General features: G+C 46.0%; 1 protein-coding gene across 1 annotated transcript in view; it reads left to right on the top strand.

The window, feature by feature from the left end:
• FAM178B (family with sequence similarity 178 member B) overlaps positions 1–24,371 on the top strand; it is a 2,784,983-nt gene that overhangs the window by 1,086,248 nt on the left and 1,674,364 nt on the right. Inside the window, exon 7 of the mRNA XM_086943356.1 lies at positions 2,396–2,478. Coding sequence (XP_086799482.1) covers positions 2,396–2,478 — 83 coding nt within the window. The remainder of the gene's footprint in view (positions 1–2,395; positions 2,479–24,371) is intronic.

Here is a 24,371-nt window from a genome sequence, read left to right as displayed (position 1 = left end):
CCCTTCCATTTAATCATGGTGCTTCCCTTTAAAACAAAAAATAAACAATGCAAAGTAATAAGCGGGCCGCAGCAAGGGTTACAGTAGTAAAATAAGGTTCGGACACTCTAGTGGTTAAAGCTTACCAAACTGTTAAATTCCCAACAAACAAGGTCCAAATGTCAGAGGGATGGCCCAGTCCAGTCTCTGCCAGGCTATGACGGCGCGGACGGACCCGCCCTTGGCCCGGGCAGCGCCCGTGTGCGTCCCGCGCTACGGGAGGCGCACCAGTGTTTTATGCGCCTCCGGGCGCTGCAAGATGACACCTTCAGTGCGTGCCTCGCAAGGACGCCTAGGCAATGTAGTCCCTTGTGGAAAGCCTTCACTTACGGTACTGGAGCCAAAGCACCGCTTCTGTGGGCAGTAACAGGGCAATGCGGTTCTGGTAGGTCAAACAGTTTCCCCTTAATTTAGACACAAAGTCAGAGGGGAGTGAATCTGCAGTGTGTCGAGCAGGCATCAGTCACGCATTTAAGGTAAGTTGGGTGGGTGGGTGGGGTCTGCCCCCACAAATACATCGTTTTTAAATCTAAAAACAATATGTGGTATTAGCATGCCATGTAAATGCATAATCGCGGTAAAAACATGCATGCTTAAAAATGCGAGGCAAAGGCATGCAATGTATTTACCAGCGTTGTACCGTCGTACAACCGGCCCTAATGATGTCTTTTTATTCACTTTTCGAAGAGTCAGCCCACCACCCCAGAAGTTTGAGTTTAGTTGCACCCCTAATCCCACTAATGAGAAACTAATCAAATGTTAAAAGGAATCCTTTTCCAGGTGCAGGTTGAAAAATTCCTGAACCCCTGTAATCCATTTCCAACAGCTACCAAACCTCTGTCTCACTATAGACTAGTGAAAATGCAGTAGCCAGCCTTGAAAGCGTGGTGAATCCCTAGTAGAGAATAGTCTACAATTCTGCAAGTGGTAACCATCACAGGCAACGTGTACTAAAAGAATAAAGGGCCGAATGTTTCAATATTAGGAATAGCGATTACCTCATTAGGATTTTATGTGAATGGCAATTAGGTAATCGCTATTCCAAATGTATGAAAGCCATAGAGTTTCATTTAGCAATTCCTAGTGGGTCACAAATCGTGAATATTAAGGAGGTAGGTCGCAATTAGTGTCCCATAAGGATTCGCTAAAATCACAGGGATGGTGGCCTACTGGGGTCAGCATACCAACATGTCTGTGATTGCTTTTAAATTAAGCTTACATTTTTTTTTAGAAAAGAAAAATGAAAGATTTCTTTTCATAATTTAAGAGCTGACAGTGGTCTGTCAGACCATTGCCTGCTCTTGAAAACAATTATATGAATTTTCTCAAAGGGGAAGGGGTCCCTTGGAGACCCTTCCCCATTTGCGAATGGGTTACCATCTACTTGAAGTAGGTGGTAAAATGTGAATATTTAACAACCACATTTCGGTCGCTAAACATTCTTACATACCACTGCGATTCGGTATTTGGACGAAACGCCCTAAAGATGCTCATTTCTAATACCGAAGCGGTATGTATTTGCAATTCCAATTTCGATGTTCCCGAATGTCAATTTGGGAATGTTACATACCAAAATCATTTTTCTACTTGGAAATAGCCCAATTCTGCAAATTGGGCTATTTGCGACCAGAAAAATGCTTGATACTTCCAGCCCCAAAACCACTAGGCATGAAAGATGGTACGTTAGAAAAAAGAAACAAAAGGGTTTCTGGGACAGCACAGTTCACAGCCATGTGGCACTTTTGGCCCAGTAGTCTTCACTGTGTCACCACAATGCACTATAAGATGCAGAGTGCAAATATATAGGAAATAACTCTGTAACCCTGAGCAAAAGCACAATCGAATGTCAATTATTTGTCTTCAAGCGAAGACCCCAAAGGTACTTGATCATTTGGCACTAGAGGGTAAAGTATGGGTCTGCTGGAGACGGCTGTCTGTGTGTGAGTTCAGGCTTCTAGACAGTGTACTGAGTGGATCGACAGGAGAGGGTGCGCTGGAACTTTGAGCACAGGGGATAAAATGTCCCCTGGATTATAGTTCTGGTGGAGAGGATTATCTAGCTGCGTGTGTAAACTCAGGATGCCAGATGATGCAGAGTGTGAGTTTGCAAGAGGGAATCTTAGGGTCAGGGCCAGCGCCAAGAAACCGTCCGGTGAACGCAGCGCTCTACAAATCCTTTTTACATTACATTACATTACATTACATTACATTACATTACAGGGTGTGTAAGGCTGACACAAGAATGTGCAGCTGGCGAGCCTTCAGTTGTGGACAGAGCACTAGAACGTTCGACAGTGTGAGAGCGCACCGTGAAATCAGGCACACAACTGGTAACTTTTCTGCCTTCTCTTCCCAGTGTTTGGCCCCTATCACAATCAACCATGCCTCGGAAGAATTTAACAACAGTTTGGAGCACCTGCTGCAGGAGAAGGTGAACGGGTGAGCCTTGACCGTCTGTCAGTTTTCCACTCAAGATTTAAAAATTGTGTCATTTTCCTACATACACATGCTTGAATCAATCCTTGTTATCAGTGTTGGATTCTACCTGACACTTACTACAACAGGTACATTAAATCGCATACACCTAGTAGTGGTAGTTTGGAACAAGGGCCCACATGCATCAAGGGTTTTTGGAGTCGCAAACGGTGCGATTCCTTAAAATCGGCTGTTTACGATTCCAAAATCCATTTTTGGAATGCATCATACATTTTCAGAAATCGCAACATTTTTGCGATTTCTAAAAATGCGATTGCTTTCAAGAAATCGCAAATATGCGATTTCTTAAAAGCAATGCATGAATAGTTTTAAAATTGTGAATTCGCAATTAGGGTGTCAAATTTACCGAGTGGTTGAACCACTCGGTAAATTTGCAAAAAGTGTTACAAACGCAGCAAATGCATTTTTTAAACATTCATGTTACGGACACACACGTCCTTAGGACATGTGTGTGTGCAACATGATGCGAAAACAACATTTCATGGGTGCAGGGGGGGTTCATTTGAACCCCCCTCACCACCCTTGAAATGCAATCAGGATTTGCGATTTTCAAAGTGCGAATTCGCAATTCCCATTGATCCCTATGGGCCTTTTGGCCCATAGGATCAATGTGAATTGCGAATTTGCACTTTGAAAATCGCATAATATTTGCGATTTGGTAGAAATTGCGAATTCTACCGAATCGCAAAAAAATTGCGAAAATATTCATGCATCCCTTTTTGTGAATTCTAAAATGCGAATTGCTATTTTTCGCACTTTAGAACTCGCAAAATCCCGGGATGATGCATGTGGGCCAAGGTCACTTTCGGAACCTTGGAAATGAAACTGTTACTTGCAGTTAAATAACAGAATGAGCACAGCACATCTTTGCTGCCAAAGTTCTGTCAATCCTGGCATGTTTTGCATTGAAGGTTTTGTGAGGCAGTGGGAATGTGTACGCTTCTTTTGTTTGTAAATGTGGCGTCCCAGCTACATTGCAATGATCTGATGTGACTTAGCTGGTCTGTATATGCTTGTTGTCGCTGTTTTGAACGTTTACTGTTGTGGAGCGCAATGACTCAGATGCTCTGTGTAGACTTGTTATCTTTGATATAAACATTTACTGTTGTAAAGCGCTCTGATACCTTGCGGTCTAGCTAGCACTATATAAAACTCTCAATTATATAAATGTGTGGCATTCAGTTCAGGCAGTATTATAATTAGAACGTCCGTCCTTATGTTAGCTTAAAACCCAGGCAATAAATTGGATATGCTCTGAAACCCATTCCCTTTATTCTTTTTCTCTACCTACTCACTACAGAAAATGATCACTTGCTTAGAAAACAACTCAAGAAGAGAATCCTGTCTTTGACCATCATGTGACGCACCTATAAGTCTTTATTTCTACGACCCATCCCCATTTGTTCCTCCATGGAATTCAGAGTGCGGCCTGGTTGCAGCCGTGAAACTCTTTTCCGGAGTAATTCTTTGGGCATGGTAATATTTCCATTTCAGTTCTTGTACTTTTCATTACCCAACATGAAACAATATGTCTGTTAAAGGAAACATTTTTATTTAGGCCGTGCGCCTCTGATGGACTACGGGAAGATGGGTCCTAGTTTTAGGTAATAAAGGGACTTGTCAGAGGTGCACTGAGAAAAAAGAACAACCAGTAAAATGACACACAAGAGGAAACGTGGAGGAATCTGACATAGTGTTGTGCTACTTACTAGCATTTTTCCCGACCGTGCCTTCCTTCTGCTGTCGAGCCTGTTTCCGCTGTTAGGCATCTCCGTATGGCTCAGCGATTCTGGGTTCAGGCGAGATTTGGTTGGGTGGAGTTGCCCCTTGCCTCATTGCTGGTGTGTTTGGGGATGGCACGCTCCTGATCCTTGCTGTTTGAAAGTAAATGATTCCAGGCCTGATTTTACTTTGAAGCAGAAGTCACTTGTTTGCCATTGTAGGGTTTAATTTACCAAACTATCAGGATGGTAGTACTTCTGAAGCAGATTGTGATATTTGGCTATAAATGGCTACCTAAATCTTGGCTCAGTGCTTCGCAACATTACTTTGTGCTGTTTGAGCTGTTACAGTTTGGCTGCTATTTTTGTCTGCATACTAGACATTCCTCACCGGTTTACCTTGACTTTGCTGCACCTAGGGTTTTTTCTTGCTTTCATCGGGAGCTTTTTGCCGCTCATTTCTAAAATGCCTGAGTTCCAGATAATTTAATCCTAGATCCAGAGCAGCAAGGAGAGACACGTCGGACATTTCTGAAAGAACAGAAAGAAAAGGTGTCATCAAGACTATGGAGACCTGTTCGTGACAGATTGTTACTTCCACAAAATTCTAATCAACATACCAGAATGTACTAACTCAAATGATATGATTGCAACAGTAAGTACCCTGATTACTCCGGTTCAATTGTTAACTTCAGAAAATGATGCTCAAAAATCCTTGTAGTGCTCCTGCAGCACAGCTCTTTGGACCCTGCATTTGGTAGTGCTCCAAAAACGTAAAGAATTTCTGGACATTTCTGTGCATTTTACCTTTAAAATGTATTTAGTAGTGATGCTTAACTCTGACCTTTGGTGACTGAAGGAGGTCCTTTATTGGATAATTATTCACATTTCAGTATGGCCTTTAAGACATTCTTTGAGCGTCATGATCAGAAACATAGGGGCCCATTAGGATGGCGGGCGGATTGCCCCCGCCAGGCTGGCGGTAGCCACGGCCGGCCTGGCAGGGGCAATCTGCCCGCCATCCTCTCTTCAATGCCCCCGCCATATTAGTATGGTGGGGGGGACCGCGGCGGACGGAAAGACCGTCTGCCGCTTTTCTGTCCCGGTCGCCTTGCGGCCGGGGCGGAAAAAGTTTAATATGGTGGCGGTGTCTATTAGACACCCCCAGCCATATTAGTATGTGCCAAAACCGATGCCTTTCCGTGGCGGCATCGCACTCTGGGGGCCCCCTGCGGGCCCCCAGAGTGAAGGAGAGGTGGGGGTGCACACGAGGGGTACCTGTGGTACCCCCTGCGTTTGCATAAGCAAAGCGGCAGGCACTGTGTGGTGCCTGCCACTTTGTTTATGCAAATGCATTAATTAATTTTTAGCATTGTGGCGGGCAGTGCTGAGAGCACCGCCCTCCGCAATGCTAAAAATGCAGGATGCGCCCGCCACTGTGGTGGGCACATCCTAATACTCCCCCCTCCCCCCCCCCCCGTACCCCCGCCCTTATGGTGGGCGGTCCCAATCCCCGGTAGGATGATGGGCGGACATCCTAATAGGCTCCATAGTGTTCAAGATGAACTTTTGGAAATCGAACAAGGCTCTATGAATTTATAGTCTTACATAAATAGGTGTAAGGCTTTGGCTCGTGAATCTGACTGGATAGTTTCTAATCTTTTTTCCATCTTTACTGAAGGGTTGGGAGAAGATCTGAAAGATTTACTAGCTCATATTGTGGGACTTTCTTCACTTCAAGAGTTATTTATAATCACGTTACTGACTGACACTAGAATTCAGGAGAGAGGGAGTGAAAAAAGAAATCTCACCAATCCAAAAGCTTCTTCTTCTAACAGTATTCAACAGTTCCGTTCTCTTAATTTTCAAAAGTTAGCTAACTCTGAAGAAAAGTGCTAGTGTATTTAGGATTTACTTTTTCTACTTATCTAAGAAGAAAGGTCAGAAAGAAGAAAATGTGATTTGTGTCTATACTGCTGACAAAAAGGTCACGTGTTGGGAAGTTGTCCTGTAAGACCAAAGAGGTCTTCGGAGAATGTATAAGTTCAGCTGTGAGGCATGGTAATGAAGCGCGTTTATGAAATTCATACTTGCCACAAACTCATCAACTAATAAGATTCCAACTTTATAGTTCTCCAAGCAACTTTACATTTTGAGATTAAGGAGAAGGAAGTTCCTATACTATCATTAACTATTTTGCATCTGGAATATATATGAACATAATTGGGCACATCTAAATGCAAGTCCTTTGTGCAAAAAATAAGTTCCAGTAATAGTGAAGGCAGTTGATAGCACTTTAGTCTATTCTGGTCTTGTAAATGAACAGGCCAGTAAGATAAATTTATATATATGAGAAACCATTCTGAGCAGATCTCTTTTGACTTATTAACGTCTCCTTGCTATCTTGTAATCATGGGAATGAATCAATTAATGATTCATAACCCCTACATTAGCTGGTTGGCAAAAACGATATTCTTTGGGTCTAAGTATTGCATCGACCATTGCCATTCACATCAAGTCCAGCAGCTGGTGGCAGTATGTTCCTATTTTACCCAAAGGTGCTGTGGCCCTTGTCAATTCTATTCCAGCTGAATATGCGGACTTCAAAAAGATATCTCAGGAAAACGAAATTAAGGTCTTGTCTTTGCAAAGACATTTGATTGTTGTATTGATTGAACACTTCACTATTTTACCATTTGGGCAAGTGTATTCCTATTCTCCGAGTGACAGAAGAGTCCTTCAAGGGTATTTGACACTAAACTTCAACATGTATTATTTACTCCCTCTAAATTGCTCACTGGGGCTTCCTTTTTCTTTGCTTCCAAGAATGGATCCTCTGAAGTGAGAACTTGTTTAGACTTTCATGGTTTGAATCAAGTTACTGTTAAAGATTGATATCCTCTTCCGCTGATCTCTGATATTTTAGAAATCTTAAAAGAAGGTGAAACCTTTATTAAACTTAAATTATGGGTGTGTAGCCTCTCCTTAGAAACAGGCAATGGGTTAAACTTCTTTAGGCGATTATGAATATAGGGTAATACAGTTCAGTCTGTGTAACACCCTTTCAGTCTTTCAACAATTCATGGATTCTGTATTTTCAGATCTGACACTTCACACTATGGAGATTTATCTATATTATCTCTTAGGGCATAATTACGACACCGTAGCCACGGTGGCAGTGTGGGCACCACTGCATAGCGGTCCGACCGCCCTATTACAAGTTTGGCGGTCTGACCACCAAAGTACAGCTGCAACGGCCATGGATCCGTCTCACTCAGTGGTGTTTTAGCAGTGTGAGGCCGCAATATGCCGCTGCGGAGTTTCCCTTACTGCAACCCTTTTCATGGCAGTCAGCCCGCCAGAAAAAGGGTGGTGGTGAGGAAACTAAGGGGGCCCTACATGGACCCCTCTTGCCTCTAGGCATGAGGGCACATGCAGGGGGGCACAAAGTGAGCCCCTGTCTGTATGCATCCCCTGTTCCTTTAATCAAGTCTCAGTTGAATATCTGAGCTTTCAAATCTCAGCTGATGGCATTGCTATGGATCCAAAAAAAAGTCAAGGCAATCCTAGACTGGGATGAACATAAGTCAGTCAAGGAAACTCAAAGTTTTGCAAATTAACATAGGAAATGTATCAAAAAAGTTTCTAAAATAATAAATTAATTCACAGATTTGTTAAAATAAAAGAAACCTTTTTTATGGAATCAGAAATCTTTTTTTGTATTAAAGAAAAAGTTAACATAAGCTCCCCTCTCCCCCGATACCTCCAGATCCCAAAATTTGGCCAGATTCACAAAGGTAAACTGAGACGTTTGGTCTAAACTTAGACCAAAGGTTTAAGTTATCGACTTTGGGAATTCACAAAGGGCATTTACGAGAACATTCATTATGTACACATTTGCATCAGAGGTCCAGCACAAGTGAGGACATAAAGATAGTACTCGTTAATGCCCTTTGTGAATTCTAAAATTCATATACTTAGGCGTTTGGTCTAAGTTTAGAACAAACGTCTAAGCGCACCTTTGTGAATTGGGACCAAAGAATTTATTGTGGAAACTGATTGCTCAAGCAGCACTTAAAGAGCTGACTTCCTACCGGAAAATAGGAACCAGGCAGAACATCCTATACTAGCCTTCTATTCCCGAAAATTAAGCTCTTCTGAGACAAATTACTTTGTTTTAGAAAAGGAACTGTTGGCAATATAATCTTTCAAAGAATAGGGACATTTTCATCTTGTTGCAGTTCATGCAGTAATACTCAGAACAGACCATTGTAATCTTCATGTTTTACAACAAGCTGAGCATTGAAACAGTTGACCAGCTTTGTGGGCATATTTTTTAACCATGTGGCTTCATAACCACTTATGTTCCATGTTGTTGACAGTTTGTTCTAGAAGTACGTAGAAATCGAAGAATCTCCTTCCCGGGATTGTATTCTTCAGCCTTGAGAAACTATTGGTGTGACCACAGTGATCAGTACTTTCTTGGAACAAGCAAGGAAACAAATTAGGAAAAGTCACCTTTATTCTTGAAAAGGCAGTATGAAGCATGGTCTTTTGTTTGTAAATGACAAGCTACTTGTACCTGCTTAAGAGCTTCATAAAATTATTGATCAGATTCATCACAATTCCAAATATCCTTAACATAGAAGTTAATGAAACACTACTGAACTCCATTTCAGAATTTCTTTTTTTTTGTGTAAGACTTTATTGACGTCTGTGCAATGTACACAGCATTTGCCTACAACCCGGAGGCCGGCTGCTACTTGTTTAGTATTCACATACATCAGGACATATCTTTCCAGCGGTCGATTTGCAGTTCAGCATCACTGTATTAAGCATTTATCAGAAACATAGCAACCTGCACCAAAAGCTTTAGTGTATGTCTTACTTTTATAATTTTATAAACTTAACTCAACTTGTGACTCGATAGATCAAACATGCAGTTCACATCACTGTATCCCACGTTCTAGGAAGTGTCTGAGCAAGCCCTGTCTGGTACTTCCATACATCCCTCCGCTCAGGGTCCCCCATGGTCAATCTAGCCTCCCGCCACTCCCCCTGGTCCTATCCCATCCCAACCGTTACCCCTCCGCTCAGGTCTCAATCTACATCTTCCTCATCCTCTGAATCGTCAGTGTCCTCTTCTGATAGTGGTTCACATATATCCCCCCGATATCTATTCCACGGAAGCCATATCTTATTCCATTTTCGAGGATTAGCCCTTTGTTTATACACTGCCCGCTCTATCACCATGAGCATATCCACATTTCTACACCATTGTGCTCGGGTCGGGACCTCTACCGCTCCCCATTTCTGTGCTATATCTCGCTTGACTACCATAAAACCTATAGTAGCCCATTGTTGTCCCTGGCGTGCCAGATCATTAGGCCCCCAGACATTCAGTAAGCACATTCGTGGATCAGGTGTAATTGAGACCTCTAGAGTCTGTGAAATCGTAGGCAGTATTTGCCTCCAATATTCCGCAATCATCGGACATTCCCAGAGTGTGTGAAATAATGTTCCTTCCCCACCACATCCACTGCGACAGTACGGATGATCAGCTCTATGGATTTTGTGTAATGTGGTCCTCGTATAATACACCCTGTGTAGTATCTTAATTGCACAAGCCTAAATCGTGCTGAGATGCCGGCTTCCCTCGGGGAGGCCACCACCGCATTCCATTCCGTCACATCCATCTCTGCTATCTCACTCTCCCATTTATCCTTCAGTTTTTGTAATGGGTCTGGTAGATTATTCAATAATTTCCGATACGTGAGGGAGGTGGCGCTTGTCTGCATGTAGTCCGTCAATAGGCGATCTTCTAGCGGGGATGATGCCGGGACAACCGTACCCGCCTCAATCGCTGTCATCAGTGCGTGTCGTATTTGGATGTAGCGGTAAGTCTCGTTGACACCCAGGCCATACTGTTGCTGTAGCTGTTCAAAGGGGATTACTCCATTTCTCGTCCACAGGTCTCCTACTGTGGAAATGCCAATATTATCCCACTGTGTGAACCCTTTACTATGTCTTAATTGTCCCAAGGTCTTAGTGTCCCATAGAGGCGTAAGTTTAGTTATGACACCCCCCACTTCAGTTTCGCCTGGGCTTTGTGCCATATCGCCACTGTGTGTCTAGTAGGTCCCTTGAGCTGCGGCAATAGGCTCTTGTTGTACAGCGGGGCCAAGAGACTGTTTGTACCTAACTGTGCTCTGTCAGCATGATATGCCGGGTCGTCCTGCGGCGCATGTAACCATTGGTTGAGAACCTTGAGGTGAGCCGCCCAATAGTATAGTTGTACATTTGGCAGGGCTATCCCACCGCTGTACCAGTCCCTGACCAGTTTCCCGTGTGCCACTCGAGCCGGGCGGTCCCCCCATAACAGTCCAGTTATTACCGATGTCACTCTACGAAAGTATGAAGTTGGCACTAATATCGGCGCATTTTCTAGCACATATAGAAAACGAGGCAGCGCCTTCATCTTGAATAGGACCGCCCTTCCCAGTAACGACAGTGGGAGCGTCTTCCAATGTCTCGCGTCTGCCTGAAGCCGTGTGAGCGGCGGCAGTAAGTTTAGGTCGCAGAAGGCTTTACTATCTCGAGTGATGTGTATCCCTAAGTATTTGAATGTGTCATTCGCCACCGTCAGTGGGCAGTCGGCCGGCAGGTTCGGGGCGGGGCCCCTAAGTACATAAATGACCGATTTAGTCCAGTTGATCTTATATCCGGAGGTGCGACCATGTCGATCACACAGCGCAAGTAACATCGGGATACCCCTCTCCGGATCCGACATGTAGATCAGCATATCATCTGCATATAAGGAGACTCTGTCTTCCCAATTTTCCCCCCATCGTATCCCTCTGAGCAGCTGGGATGTTCTGAGGACTGCTGCCAGTGGTTCTAGGAATAAAGCAAACAGTAAAGGCGAGAGCGGGCATCCCTGCCGTGTCCCCCTAGCCAAGGATATATCCCGGGAGATATGTCAGTTCGCTACCACATGCGCCACCGGGTCAGTGTACAGCAATCGAATCCACGAGATAAACTTGGGTCCGAAACCCATATGGTCCAAGACTGCAAAAAGATAGTGCCATTCCACCATGTCGAATGCCATCCTGGCATCCAACGACAGGATAGCCGTTGGTTCCGTCAGAGATGGGGCCGTGCCAGTGCTCCGTGTAATCTACGGAGGTTGAGCGCTGTACTCCTATGAGGCATGAATCCCGACTGATCAGGATGGATCAGTTGCGTGAGGTGAGGCATCAGTCTGCTAGCCAATAGTTTTGCCAGAATTTTGGCTTCTGCGTTAAGGAGGGAGATAGGATGATAGGATGTGCTCTCAATTGGTGGTTTACCTGGTTTTGGGATTGCCACAATGGTTGCTACCTGTTGGTCAAGGGGCAGAACTCCCTTTTCTAGGCTTTCGTTATACATATCTAATAATGGTGTGCACAACTCTTCGGACATAGCCTTATACCATTCTACTGGGATCCCATTGGGGCCCATGGCTTTACCAGAATTTAATGCATTAATGGCTAGCTGAATCTCCTCCGCTGACAGGTCTGCGTCAAGCTCACCCATTGCCTCTTGTGACAGGGTCTGCATTGGTACCCTGTGGAGCGCCACTACCTCCTCCTCCTGTGTTATGGTCACCTCAGGGGCGTAGACGTCTTGGAAGTGATCGGCCAGGACGGCAATTATCACTGATGGGCGTGTATCCACCTCCCCGTTAGAGCCTTTCAACTGCAGTATATGTTTGCCACCTCCCTTTTTTGTATCCAACCAGGCCAGGAGTTTACTAGCCTTATCCCCAATATCATAGACTCTGTGTGTCGTCGTTGTGATGTTCTCGACCGTCTTCCTGCGAAGATGGTCTCCATGAAGTCGCTGACAGAGCTGTAGTGTATGCAGTGTATTTGTGGTTGGGTCCGTCATGTGGGCCAAGTTTGCTTGCTCAAGTTCAAGTTCCAGTTTTGTCAGTTCCTCCCTTTGAGTGTGTTTATGCCCTGCTATAGACGCTATTGCCTGTCCTCTCCAGAACGTCTTGTAAGCCTCCCACAGGACCGACGGTGATGTCACTGAGGTCGTATTTTCCGCAAAATAATATCGGGTAGCCTTTTTCAGTTCTTTACGTATGTGCGGTATCTTGAGGTAACCGGGGAAGATCGGGTATATTCGTTTTCTAGCTATTTCTGGGTAGGATAACGTCAGCGTCAGTGGCGAGTGATCTGAGATGCCCCTGGGTCTAATTTGCACGTCACTCACGGTGAGGAGACTACCTCCCAAGGCAAGAAAGTAGTCGATACGGGACAGACTGTCGTGGACAGCAGAGTAGTATGTGTACTGTCTATCTTCGGGATGAAACTGTGTCCATAGGTCCACCAGACCCTGCGCCACTAGGAAATCGCCGAATCGGGAGGGACCCGGGCTCGGCGTGCGAAGCGGGAACCTATCCTGCGCGTTGTGCACCACCGCATTAAAGTCTCCTCCTATTATAAGGTCTCCCTCTGGGAGTTCCAGTAGGAATTTCCCCAATTCGGGAAGGGCAACTGTGAAGAGCTGGCGGAATATATACTGATACTAGAGTCAGTGATTTCCCTTCCCATTGTCCGTGTGCCCCTGCGAAATGGCCCTGGTCATCTGTTTTAGTGGATTGTAATATGTACCGGGACGACTTTTTTAGTAGTATGCCCGTTCCCCGTGATCCTGATGAAAATTCTGAGTGCGCAATCATATGGTACCCACGCCTATCCAGTGCCCGGCTAGCCGTACCCACCAAATGTGTTTCTTGTAGTAGAACCACTGTGGGACCCAGCCTCCGGATGCCCTGTAAGACCAGCCCACGCTTACTCTTGTCACCCAATCCCCGCACATTCCAGGACATCAGTTGTAAAGGTGGTATTGGCCCTCGATCAGATCCCCCTTCTACCGGTCCACCCCGAGTGTCGTGCGCCATTGTCATCCTGCAGTGTTAAACCCATGTGTGCCCCGAGCCTACCCTGTCGTGTCATTCGTATAGAAGTCCATGTATTGTTGTGTGTGTGCCATATCAAATCTTTTCGAGTCAAACAGTGTGAACAGTTTGTTAAAATTGAGAACAATCCCTCCCCCAACTCCCCCCCTCCCTGCCCTCCAGCTATATGGACATGAAACCGCCCGCCCCCCCAACTAAGCGGAGTGCTCAACCCTTCCCCCACACAAATTATACTTGCTCGATGGGGCGAAGGACTCTCCGGAGATGGCAGCCTCTCTCACTCTCTCCAGGTGCCCTTAGCCCGGTATCCAATGGCAGTCCGTCAGGCACTCCGCTGAGTTCTTAGAATGTTTATAATCACCGGCAGTTATTGTTCCTCGTTGGCTTCTTCGTCCGCGCTGTCTCTCACCTGTGAGTGTTCTTCTAATTCGTGCCTCGAATCTTGTGAGCTTCGATGCCCTCCTGCTCCTTGAGTCTTGTTTGTTCTGTTTGAGCGGCGTGGTTGGGTGGCCGTCCTCCATCCGTCCAGCCAATCTCGGGCTATTTCAGGATTATCAAAAAACCAAGTCTTGTTGTCCGCCACTACACGCAGCCTGGCCGGGTACAGCATCGAGTATGGAATCTCACGCTTTCTGAGTTCCTTTTTCACATCCAGGAACGTCTTCCTACGGCGGGCCACCTCCGCCGTATAGTCCGGGAAAAAGGCTAGCGTGGAGTTTTGGATTTTGACCGGTGGCGACACTCGCGCCGCCTGTAGGATGGCATCCCTGTCCCGAAAGTTGAACAGTCTGGCAAGAATTGGTCGCGGGCTGCACCCGGCTTAGGTTGTCCCCCAGGGACCAGGTGCGCTCTTTCAATGGAGAAGAAAGCGGCAGGCCTTTAGGTTGGAGTTCCTTCTTTATTAGCTCCTCCACGTAGAGGTCCATTGCTCTGGTGCCTTCAGACTCTGGAACCCCTAGGATCCGCACGTTATTCCTCCTAGAGCGCCCTTCCTGATCGTCCAACCTTTCGCGCAGCACCTTCTTCTCCGCTGATATCTTCTCCACCGCTATTTGAAGTTCCGAGACATCCTCGACCAGAGACTTCGTAACCACCTCCATGGAGCTCACCTTCTCAGACATTTCGTGAAAGTCCGCCCTTATGAGTGTAATTTCGGTGGATATCGCGCCTATCGTTGCTCGGACTTGCGTCAGGGTGTGGTATCGGGTTCCCAAGGCCTACATGCTCCGTAGATAACCCACTTACACCGAAAGAACTGTTGGCACGGAAACTGAAAAGTACAAAGGACAAGTTTATTAAGACCCCATGGGGTGGTGGTACATTCCTACAGCACCCTTCGGCAATGCAAGAAGTATCACACCAAACATTGGTGTGAGTCCCTCTTTTATACAATTTACAAGCAATAAAAGATAGGCGGCACAAGGTTACAGAGTTTATGTACATATATGGTCATTTTTGGAGCACAGCCAACTCATGGGAGGGGTCACGACTCCACTGGTCAGTTTGGCGGCACATTCCTGAGGGGTGACTGGTCAGTTGGAACTGCGCATGTACAAGCTTGACCGTTACTAAAAATAGCCTGTTGCTGGGCAAAGTCGAGTGGTCAGTGGTACAGACAACGGACTAAAGGGCATGCTGACCACGAGGCCGCTCATTCCCTAAAATGGCCGCCGCAATACACAAAATGGCGTTTTCTAATATGGCCAAGTTAAGGGAAATAACGTGTAGCACAGCTAAGCGCTAACCCGGCCATTGTCAAATTACGACAGACGACCCTTTTACCGTTTAGCTGAAGCTACCTCATAGTGGACATAGTCGGGGTGCTCATCTTCGATATCAATTAACATTATTTGAGCTACTTCTTTATGAAGCATTATATTGCTTTGACCAAGAGCTCGTCTGGAAGGAATACAAGCGGATAAACACATAGAACATAAGGCAGGGCCACATTGTATACATAAACATACAAAGAACAGCATCCCAACAATGATGCATAAAATCGTCAGCAGTTTCCACCCCCAAGTGGTAAGCATCGACCAGAACCACCCTGAAAGAGTCCAAGTTCCATTGTCCGGGTGTATTTCAGCAGCTATTTTGTGTAACTTTGAGATGGCATCATAAACAGAAGGCAAATTATCTGGCACGTACACACAGCAGCTACTTCCGATGATTCTACATGCCCCCCCACGGTCAGCTAGAACCACATCTAGAACCATACGATTTTGGAGCGTAACAATCCTAGAAATTTGGAGTTCTTCTGTTATGTTCCCCAATGCAATAGCAGTATCATTGGCTACAGCCTCAACAACACGAGTCAGCCGTCGTATTTTCCGACTATTCAAGGCAGCCCCCACAAATGAAAACATATTGTTGTAAGGCAGTATCAGTCTGGTCGATATCGTCCAAGACCACAGCACGTTTAACACGATTTAGTACAAAGTCATGATAAAGAACATAGTCATTATAATACATTGGTGGGGCAATGAATACAGGGGGCAACACAAAAGATACATAGCATGTGCCTAACCATCCTAAAGGGAGTTGATGGTAACCTTTATTGCCACAAATAAAGTAAGTATTTCGAGATGCTACAAATGATATACCGTTCGGGCTGTCAAATGTAAGTGCAGTGTTACATTCACTTTTCCCCACCGGGATTGTACCTTTATTACGAATGCAAAGGACTGCCTTAGTAGTGATGACATTAATAACGTGTGTACTGGACATATTGATGTTCCTTTGATTGCTGTAAACACGGGGTGCAGACACATTATCGGGTCGGTACTCTTCCCATTCAAATCGAGTACCCTCAGCTCGTGGATACCCATCCCGGTCATGGTAGCAAACTTTGTTCAACCGGAAGAGCACCCCCCCTTTCGTTGGCCATCGTAAAGTGAAGAGAAGAGTGTACCAGGCGTTACAGGAACCATTATGCGAAAATGGAAGTGGAATGAGTGGAGTGCCCCCTTTCTTCTGATGACCAGGCAACATCCCACACACCCAACAGTTTGAAGTGTTCGTCATATTGTGAGTATGATGCAAAATCTGAATGAAGCTATTATTCAAATAAGTCTGTCGGTGCCGTTCTTCATGGTAAGGCAAAGTGAAGTGAAAATGTTCAGATGGAGCCGGGGTAGTCGGCAGCAAATGTTCACGTACAGGCACCACAAGTTCCACTACCCAGGCTATTACAGCTATCACCACGATTGTCAAGACAAACAAGATGGCACCAAATATTCTTTTGTCTCGTGATGCAGAAGACGCCATAGTTCAAAGAGTTCACAATGTCTCAAATGTACACCTAAAAAAGAAAAATACGGTGCTGAGCTCCGAGGTAGCCGTTGTTTTCTTCTCCGGGGTCAAGACGGGTGTCGCTACTCTTGGCAGAACTGATCCCCCCCCCTTCAGATTCCCGGCTTCCGTTTCACAAACCCCAGAGCGGTAACCAACCAGTCTCGAAAAAGCAAAAATCTTCTTCCTAACGTGGCCGCAGATCGTAGCGCTGTCGTCCAGAAACAGTATGGTCCGGGAAAGCTCCCTCAGATTCGGCCGATGTCGCAGCGGGGCTCTTTTCTTTATCCAGAATCTCCTTGTAGTCGGTCAGCACGGCAGGATTCACCAGATCTGGAGAGACACGACGGCAGTGAGTTGAATGCACCCACCGCTTTCTGTTGGTCACCCGTACAGCTGTTCGAGTAGCCAGGAGGACTTGCTCAGGGCCACGCCACCTCGGTTCCAAGCTATTCGCCCTCTCAAACGATCTCACCATAACAAAATCCCCAGGACGAAGATTGTGAGCCTCTCCAGTAGAATTGTCAGGGAGCGCTTCTCGAACCTGTTGATGAATAGAAAGCAAATCATTTGTTAATCGTGCCAAATAATCGTTCATCATTATACAGGGCACATCATGTATCAATCGCGGCTTAGGCACTCCCCATATGTTCATAGGCCTTCCGAACACCACTTCATACGGTGTGAGGCCTGTTCGAGAGTGGCGCACTGATCTAAGAGAGAGTAATGCTAGCGGCAAGGCATCCGGCCACTTCAATGAGGTGGACGCCACAATCTTAGCCAGTTTCAACTTCAACGTAGCATTGTACCGCTCAACAATACCTGCTGACTGAGGGTGGAACACAGCATGAAACTTCTGCTGGTTCCCCAACCCCTTCAGTACAGACTCCACAATTTTCCCTACAAAATGAGGCCCATTATCGCTCCACAAAAATTTGCAAACTCCAAATCGAGGGAAGTACTCCTTGAGCAACACCTTAGCTGTTGTCAAAGCTGTATTATCTTTCGTGGGAAAGGCCTCAACCCATTTGCTAAAGGCGCACACCACCACTAAGACATACTTAAGGTTATTGCAACGCTCAAGCTGGATGTAATCCATTTGGAGTACCTCAAATGGTGCAGACGGTGGAACGAACCCTCCTTTCGGAGTATGGGTCCCTTTCGCAGGATTGTGTTGTAGACATATCAGACAGGTCTGCACTACTCTCTTGGCAGTATTGGCAATCTCGGGATGCTCCCAAACTCGTGATAACAATCGAGTGATCGCAAGAGCTCCCACGTGCGCTAATCCGTGTGTCATCTGAACCATCGCCTGCAAGTAAGCTGCAGGCAATTTCCATTTCTCCATATCCTTGCTTCTCCAACAACCCTCATCATCTAGTACCCCATCTGCTGCCCATGCCGCAAGTTCTGATTCAGCCGCTGATTTTTGGATGTCTAGTATCTCTGCTCTAGCATCATACCATCGCTCAGCCTGTGATTTTGTTACATACATATGGGAGTCTGTTCGAGACATAGCCGTTTGTCTTGCCATGCTGTCTGCAAAAGCATTTCCTTGACCCACTTTATCAATGATCTTTTTATGGGCACTGCATTTAATGATCGCCACTTTCTTTGGACAAAGCAACGCATTTAGGAGATCACGCACCAGTTCTCCGTGCATAATGTGTACTCCATGAGAAGTTAAAAACCCACGTTCTCTCCAGAGTAGCCCGAAGTCATGTGCTACTCCGAAGGCGTACCGGCTGTCTGTGTATATGTTCACACATAGGCCAGCACTCAATTCGCAGGCTCTTGTCAAGGCTATCAGCCCTGCTGCCTGAGCCGATTTCTGTGGTATTCGTGCTGTTTCTACCACTGTCTTAAGTGTCGTGATCGCATATGCTGCGGAAGTCGTACCATCTGGCAGCCTCAAACACGATCCATCAACCCACAGTTCCCCATCCACATCTGGAAGTGGCATATCCTGTAAGTCGACACGACCCTTTGTCTGTTCCTCGGTCAGGAAAACACAATCATGATGTTTTTCTTCCTGACCCTCCTCAACCGGATAGGGCAATAAAGTGGCAGGGTTCAGGGTAGCACATCTTTTCAGTGTGATATGTGGCGCCAAAAGTGTGAGCTCATATCCTGTTAAGCGTGCACTGGTAAGATATTGAGTCTTTGTTTGATTTAACAGGGCATCTACTGCATGGGGAACTAGCACCAACAGTTTGTGCGATAATACTATTCCCTCGCTCTGCCGTATAGCTACTGCTGTTGCTGCAACTGCTCGAAAACACCCAGGTAATCCTCGTGCTACAGGGTCAAGAATGGCTGAGAAATACGTGCATGGCCTCTGCTTATCCCCGTGTGCTTGCACTAACACTGATAACGCGCAGCCATCTTTCTCGTGCACGTACAACGTGAAAATCTTTGAGTAGTCTGGTGTACCTAGCACGGGTGCAGAGCAAAGGGCCTGTCTCAATTGTTCGAAAGCATTTTGACATTCATCTGTCCATTCAAGGGGCATTGGTGTAGTTTTGGACAGTAACGCTTACAAAGGTTTGATAATGTGCAAAAACCCCATGATCCACTGTCTACAAAAGGATGTTAATCCTATGAAGGCACGTACATCTCTCTGAGTGCGGGGGACAGGTGTGTCTAGAATCGCCTGAATTCGATCTGATGTTAATGCACGCCCCTCCTTAGACAAAAGATGACCGAGGTAGGTCACCTTGGGTCTACAGTATTGGAGCTTTTTCTTCGAAACTTTGTGATTGTTCTGAGCCAGAAAGGAAAGCAAGGCAAGCGTACTCTCCTCACATTGTGCATAAGTGTCTGCAGCTAACAAAAGGTCATCGACATACTGGATAAGAGCAACTCCAGATTGCAATTGAAAAGAATCAAGCTGTCTTTTTAAAGCCTGGCTGTAAATGCTAGGACTCTCAGTATACCCTTGAGGAACACGACAAAATCTATACGATTTATTATTCAACGTAAAGCCAAATAAATATCTGCTATCAGGATGGATGGGGATGGAGAAGAACGCATTTTTCAGGTCGATGACACTAAAGGTCGTCGCCGTTGGGGGGACCAATGTGAGCAATGTCGTGATGTCAGACACCACCGGGTATTGGGGGATGACAACTTTGTTAATTTCTCTCAAATCAATAATAAATCGATAGACCTTGTCGTCAGTATCTTTCTTAAGGATCGGAAGAATAGGGCTATTGCAAACATTATAGGGGACTTCCTCCACTACACCTGCAATGATCAAATCTTGGACAATATGTGTCAGGGCAATTTCGCCTTCCCTGGAAATCTTATACTGCGGTACACGTGGCAAAAGCACTCCCTCCTTTACAGTAATTCGAATAGGTGGAATAAGCATCTGTCCCACATCCGTATCTGAGGTCGCCCATAACGTGTGAGGGAGAGAAGCTAATGCTTCACATTCTTGTATAGTACAAAATCTGTCTGAGTCTGGATAGTTGTCGTTCAAAATAACACGCACTCCCTCCGGAGCGCAACGTATCGTTGCTCGAAAATATTTGAGCAAATCAATGCCCAGAATATTATCTGGGGTATAAGGTGACAGCAAAAATTGACCAAAACTGAAAAATGTATCAAGACAAAGTACAAGAGGCTTCGATAATGGGCTAGGAGTGGGTGTGCCATCAAACCCTATACATGTTATCATATCGCCAGACAGGGGAGCCCTCGGAACCAAGTTTTTAGACAAAGCGCTACGAGTAGCTCCTGTGTCGACTAGAAACTGATCAGTAGAACCCAAAATGCCCGCTGATACATATGGACCACTCTGATCTACTGGCACTTCAACTGATTCCGTACCCCATTATACGCAATCCTATGCATCCACATAATCCTGATGCTCCACATTCTCACTCTCCGATATCTGATACTGGTTCCGTCTATCAAATGCATTACGTTCATCCTGGCCACGGCCCCTTTCTTCAAACCTGCTACGATCACCTCCGCTACCTCTCGCCCCCGAGTAACTGCCCCTTGACCTTCCACCTCCTCGACCACGCTGGCTACGTTGCTCACGAAGTACCGGACAATCATCAGCCCAATGCCCAAACTCCTTACAATAAGCACATTGATCCTCCGCTATATCCGTACGCCCGTACAACGCATTACCCCCTCCTCGCCTGCCTCTATCATTCCCTCTAGATTGCGTTCCACGAACCTGTGCCAACATCACCTTCGTTTTCAACTCCTTCGCTTTTTTATCAATACTTTCTTTAGCCTCCAATTCCTGCCGCTCATAATACTGAGCCATAGTTAACAAAGACGCAGGTGTCGCCGTGGCCCAGGAACTTTCACTCGTCTTTAATCTTTTTGCAATCTCCGGTAGGATATTAGCCACGTACTTATCTACAAACAAATGCCTACCCGTATCATCTGTTAACGATTGACCACTGTAATCATGAAATGCCTCTTCGAAGCGTGTAAAGAAATCTGACACCGTTTCATCTGACTTTTGTTTGCACAAAGCTAGCATGGTCCAATCAATCTTTTTAGAAGGAACAAGCATTTTCAGTTTAGTTAGGATGGCCGCTGGGAGGTCTAAAATCAACTCACATGGCTTACATGCAGGTTCCCTGTTTAAATCAGCCTCGTTTATTTCTTTCCACGTTCCCCCGAGCAGTGTTTCATCATTATTTTTACGAATCAACCTCCACATATCAGGTGGAAGGATTAACCCAAAAAACAGATCTATATCAACAAGAGTCATAACACAAGATGAAATAGCCCCCTCCACCCCTTCGTAGAATGCGGCTGGATTTTTTCTAAGATCAGGCAAAGAATTTTTTAGCGCCATTACATCTGCTCTATTCCAAGGCGTATACACCCAATTATATATAAAGTACCCCTTCGCATCCTTCGACGTTTTATCCTCATCTGTACCATCCCCCTTAGGGGGAACATACAAAGGTGCAGCTTCACGCATAGGCATAACATGCACTTTAGAATTCTTATCTGAACCCCGGAGAGAACACTCCTTAGACTGTTCAGTGGACCCTGGCACGGACTCCTTATTCTTTTTCCGCTCGTCCCACAATCCGGACACCTCATCCCGCAGCTGGATCAGTTGCTTGAAAAATGTATCGACATCTGCAAGAACAAATAAACCTTTATCCAGATTCTCACGATGAACCGACACAGCCTTAGGTTCTAACGTCTCCGAATATTTACGAAATGTAGTAACAACTTCATCAGCCAAGGTAGTAAAAAAACACATCAGTTCTCGTTCTGTCCATTTACCCCTCTCGGCAACAACATCAGACACAGTTAGATAATTTAAATTCAATTTACGGGCCCAACTACGCAAGTCCGCGGCTTTCTCTGCAGATAACCTGACACTGGACTTGTCCCCTTTTCCCGACTTATCCTGTCCTTCTTCGTCAGAATCCGCAGTCGGAGCCGTAGGAAGAACGTACGGAGGCGGTGATCGAAAAATCATCAATTTCATTAGTAAGGACAGGATAAAGTGGTCGCCGAATAGGAAATTGACCGGTCGTTTGCAAATTTTGTTCCCGTTCCTCCCTCTCTTTCTTTTCCTGCGCCTCCTTTTCCTCAAGCTGTAAAGCCTTATCTCGAGCAGCCTTGCGCCGTTCTTTATCCGCCAAGGCAACTTCACGTTTCATACGTTCACGCACCGCTTTCTCCCACATTCGTACACAATCAAACATATTCTGTCTAGACCTGCGCTGAAACAAGCATTGCTCCACAAACTGAACCTTTCGTAAATCAAACGACCCATGTAGTGGCCATTGCAATTCAGGATCGGTTTTGGTATATTTGTGCCATAATTTACTGTACATTATAGGGGGAAGGCCAAATTTTATGTACATTTCACGGTTTGGAGTTCCTTCTGGGGGAGCCGGCTGGGATTCCGCTAACCTAATTGAGGTACCATTTCCAAGACAGCACATCCCTCGGAGTGTGCTTAAAACAGGCATGTTCAAAAAGTACCACGAAAGCGTGATACTATATAACTGGCACTTACAATACTTCACACAAGTGTGCCGCTCGGAGTAAAAAAAACAAAATTAGAGAAACATCTCTACATGCCTGCCTATGTGAAGTGCACTACACATATGATTCAAAGGTCACAAAGTCACAAATGTTAGCTAACTCAAATCATAGACACAATCATAGAACTTCAGTAAGCGTCCGTAGACTACCTTACCGATCACAAATCATAGAACTTCAGTAAGTGTCCGTAGACTACCTTACCGATCACAAATCTTACCCAAATCAAAAATCCAGGTTCCAACTGCCAAGGTCTTTAATCGAATCAGCCAAACGGCACTTATCCAGCAACGCAGACGATCAAGAACTCAGTCGGAGACCGGCGCCACCTGGAAGGTCAGATTGGAAGGAAAGGAAGAAAACACCATGGGTGCCAAGACTCGGGTCACTCGGTGGCAGCGTACGCGTCCATGGCGAGTTTCCAGTCCTTCGTAACGACCTCTCCTTCGGGCATCCGAGTCACCGATGAGTCCCTTCGTGGTCGCCAATTTGTGGTATCGGGTTCCCAAGGCCTACATGCTCCGTAGATAACCCACTTACACCGAAAGAACTGTTGGCACGGAAACTGAAAAGTACAAAGGACAAGTTTATTAAGACCCCATGGGGTGGTGGTACATTCCTACAGCACCCTTCGGCAATGCAAGAAGTATCACACCAAACATTGGTGTGAGTCCCTCTTTTATACAATTTACAAGCAATAAAAGATAGGCGGCACAAGGTTACAGAGTTTATGTACATATATGGTATGTACATATATGGTCATTTTTGGAGCACAGCCAACTCATGGGAGGGGTCACGACTCCACTGGTCAGTTTGGCGGCACATTCCTGAGGGGTGACTGGTCAGTTGGAACTGCGCATGTACAAGCTTGACCGTTACTAAAAATAGGCTGTTGCTGGGCAAAGTCGAGTGGTCAGTGGTACAGACAACGGACTAAAGGGCATGCTGACCACGAGGCCGCTCATTCCCTAAAATGGCCGCCGCAATACACAAAATGGCGTTTTCTAATATGGCCAAGTTAAGGGAAATAACGTGTAGCACAGCTAAGCGCTAACCTGGCCATTGTCAAATTACGACAAGGGCCTTCATGACATCATCCAGCGTCGCTTTCTTCCCGCTTATGCCATCTGCCGCTTTGCCCGCCGGTGTCTTTCCGTCCGTTGGGGAAGATACGCTCTTATCACAGGCAAACTTATCAATTCTGGTCTGTGTAGTGCCACCCTTTCCGCCCTTACCTGCCATGGTGGCCAGCACTGCGCCCGTTTACGTTTCAGGCTTTATGCACGGTGGTGTTGATCAGTCTTCAATAGGTGCGCCTGATTATCCTGTCACTGGTCTGAGATATAGTCCAAAGCACTCTCACCGCAACACTGTCATGCACCACTGGATGCACACTTGGCCAGAATAGCTGCCACCCAGGCGTCGGTCTTCAGTATTCCACCTTTAAACATATGCGCTAGTTTGATTAGCCAGTGATGGTGTTCCCCTGCCCTAAGATCTGGGCGTCCGATTATATCTAGCTTGTTGACCGATGTCAGTCCTTGTGCCTGCTTTGGATGCGAGCTGGCAGGCCGCACTATCCGGCATTTAACACAGGACCACCAGCGCCGTTTAGAAGGGCGTCTGTGTCCCGTGTCTTGTGCGTCACCTTGGTTCTTAATGGTCTGGCCCAGTTGAGAGCCGAGTCATCCGTGCGGGCGTCTGGCCTGCCTTGCTTCTTGACCTGTCTCGTGGTGCTCACGTTGCCGTTACCGGGCCGTACTGCATCAATTCAGGGGGTGCCGAGCTTCAGGGCGCATATGTGCATGCTTCTG

This window comes from Lissotriton vulgaris, chromosome 11 (genome assembly GCF_964263255.1).
Source record: "Lissotriton vulgaris chromosome 11, aLisVul1.2, whole genome shotgun sequence".
In the NCBI taxonomy this organism is placed as follows: domain Eukaryota; kingdom Metazoa; phylum Chordata; class Amphibia; order Caudata; family Salamandridae; genus Lissotriton; species Lissotriton vulgaris.
The sequence above is the reverse complement of the archived record's forward strand: the minus strand, read 5'-3'. Positions and strand labels throughout refer to the sequence as shown.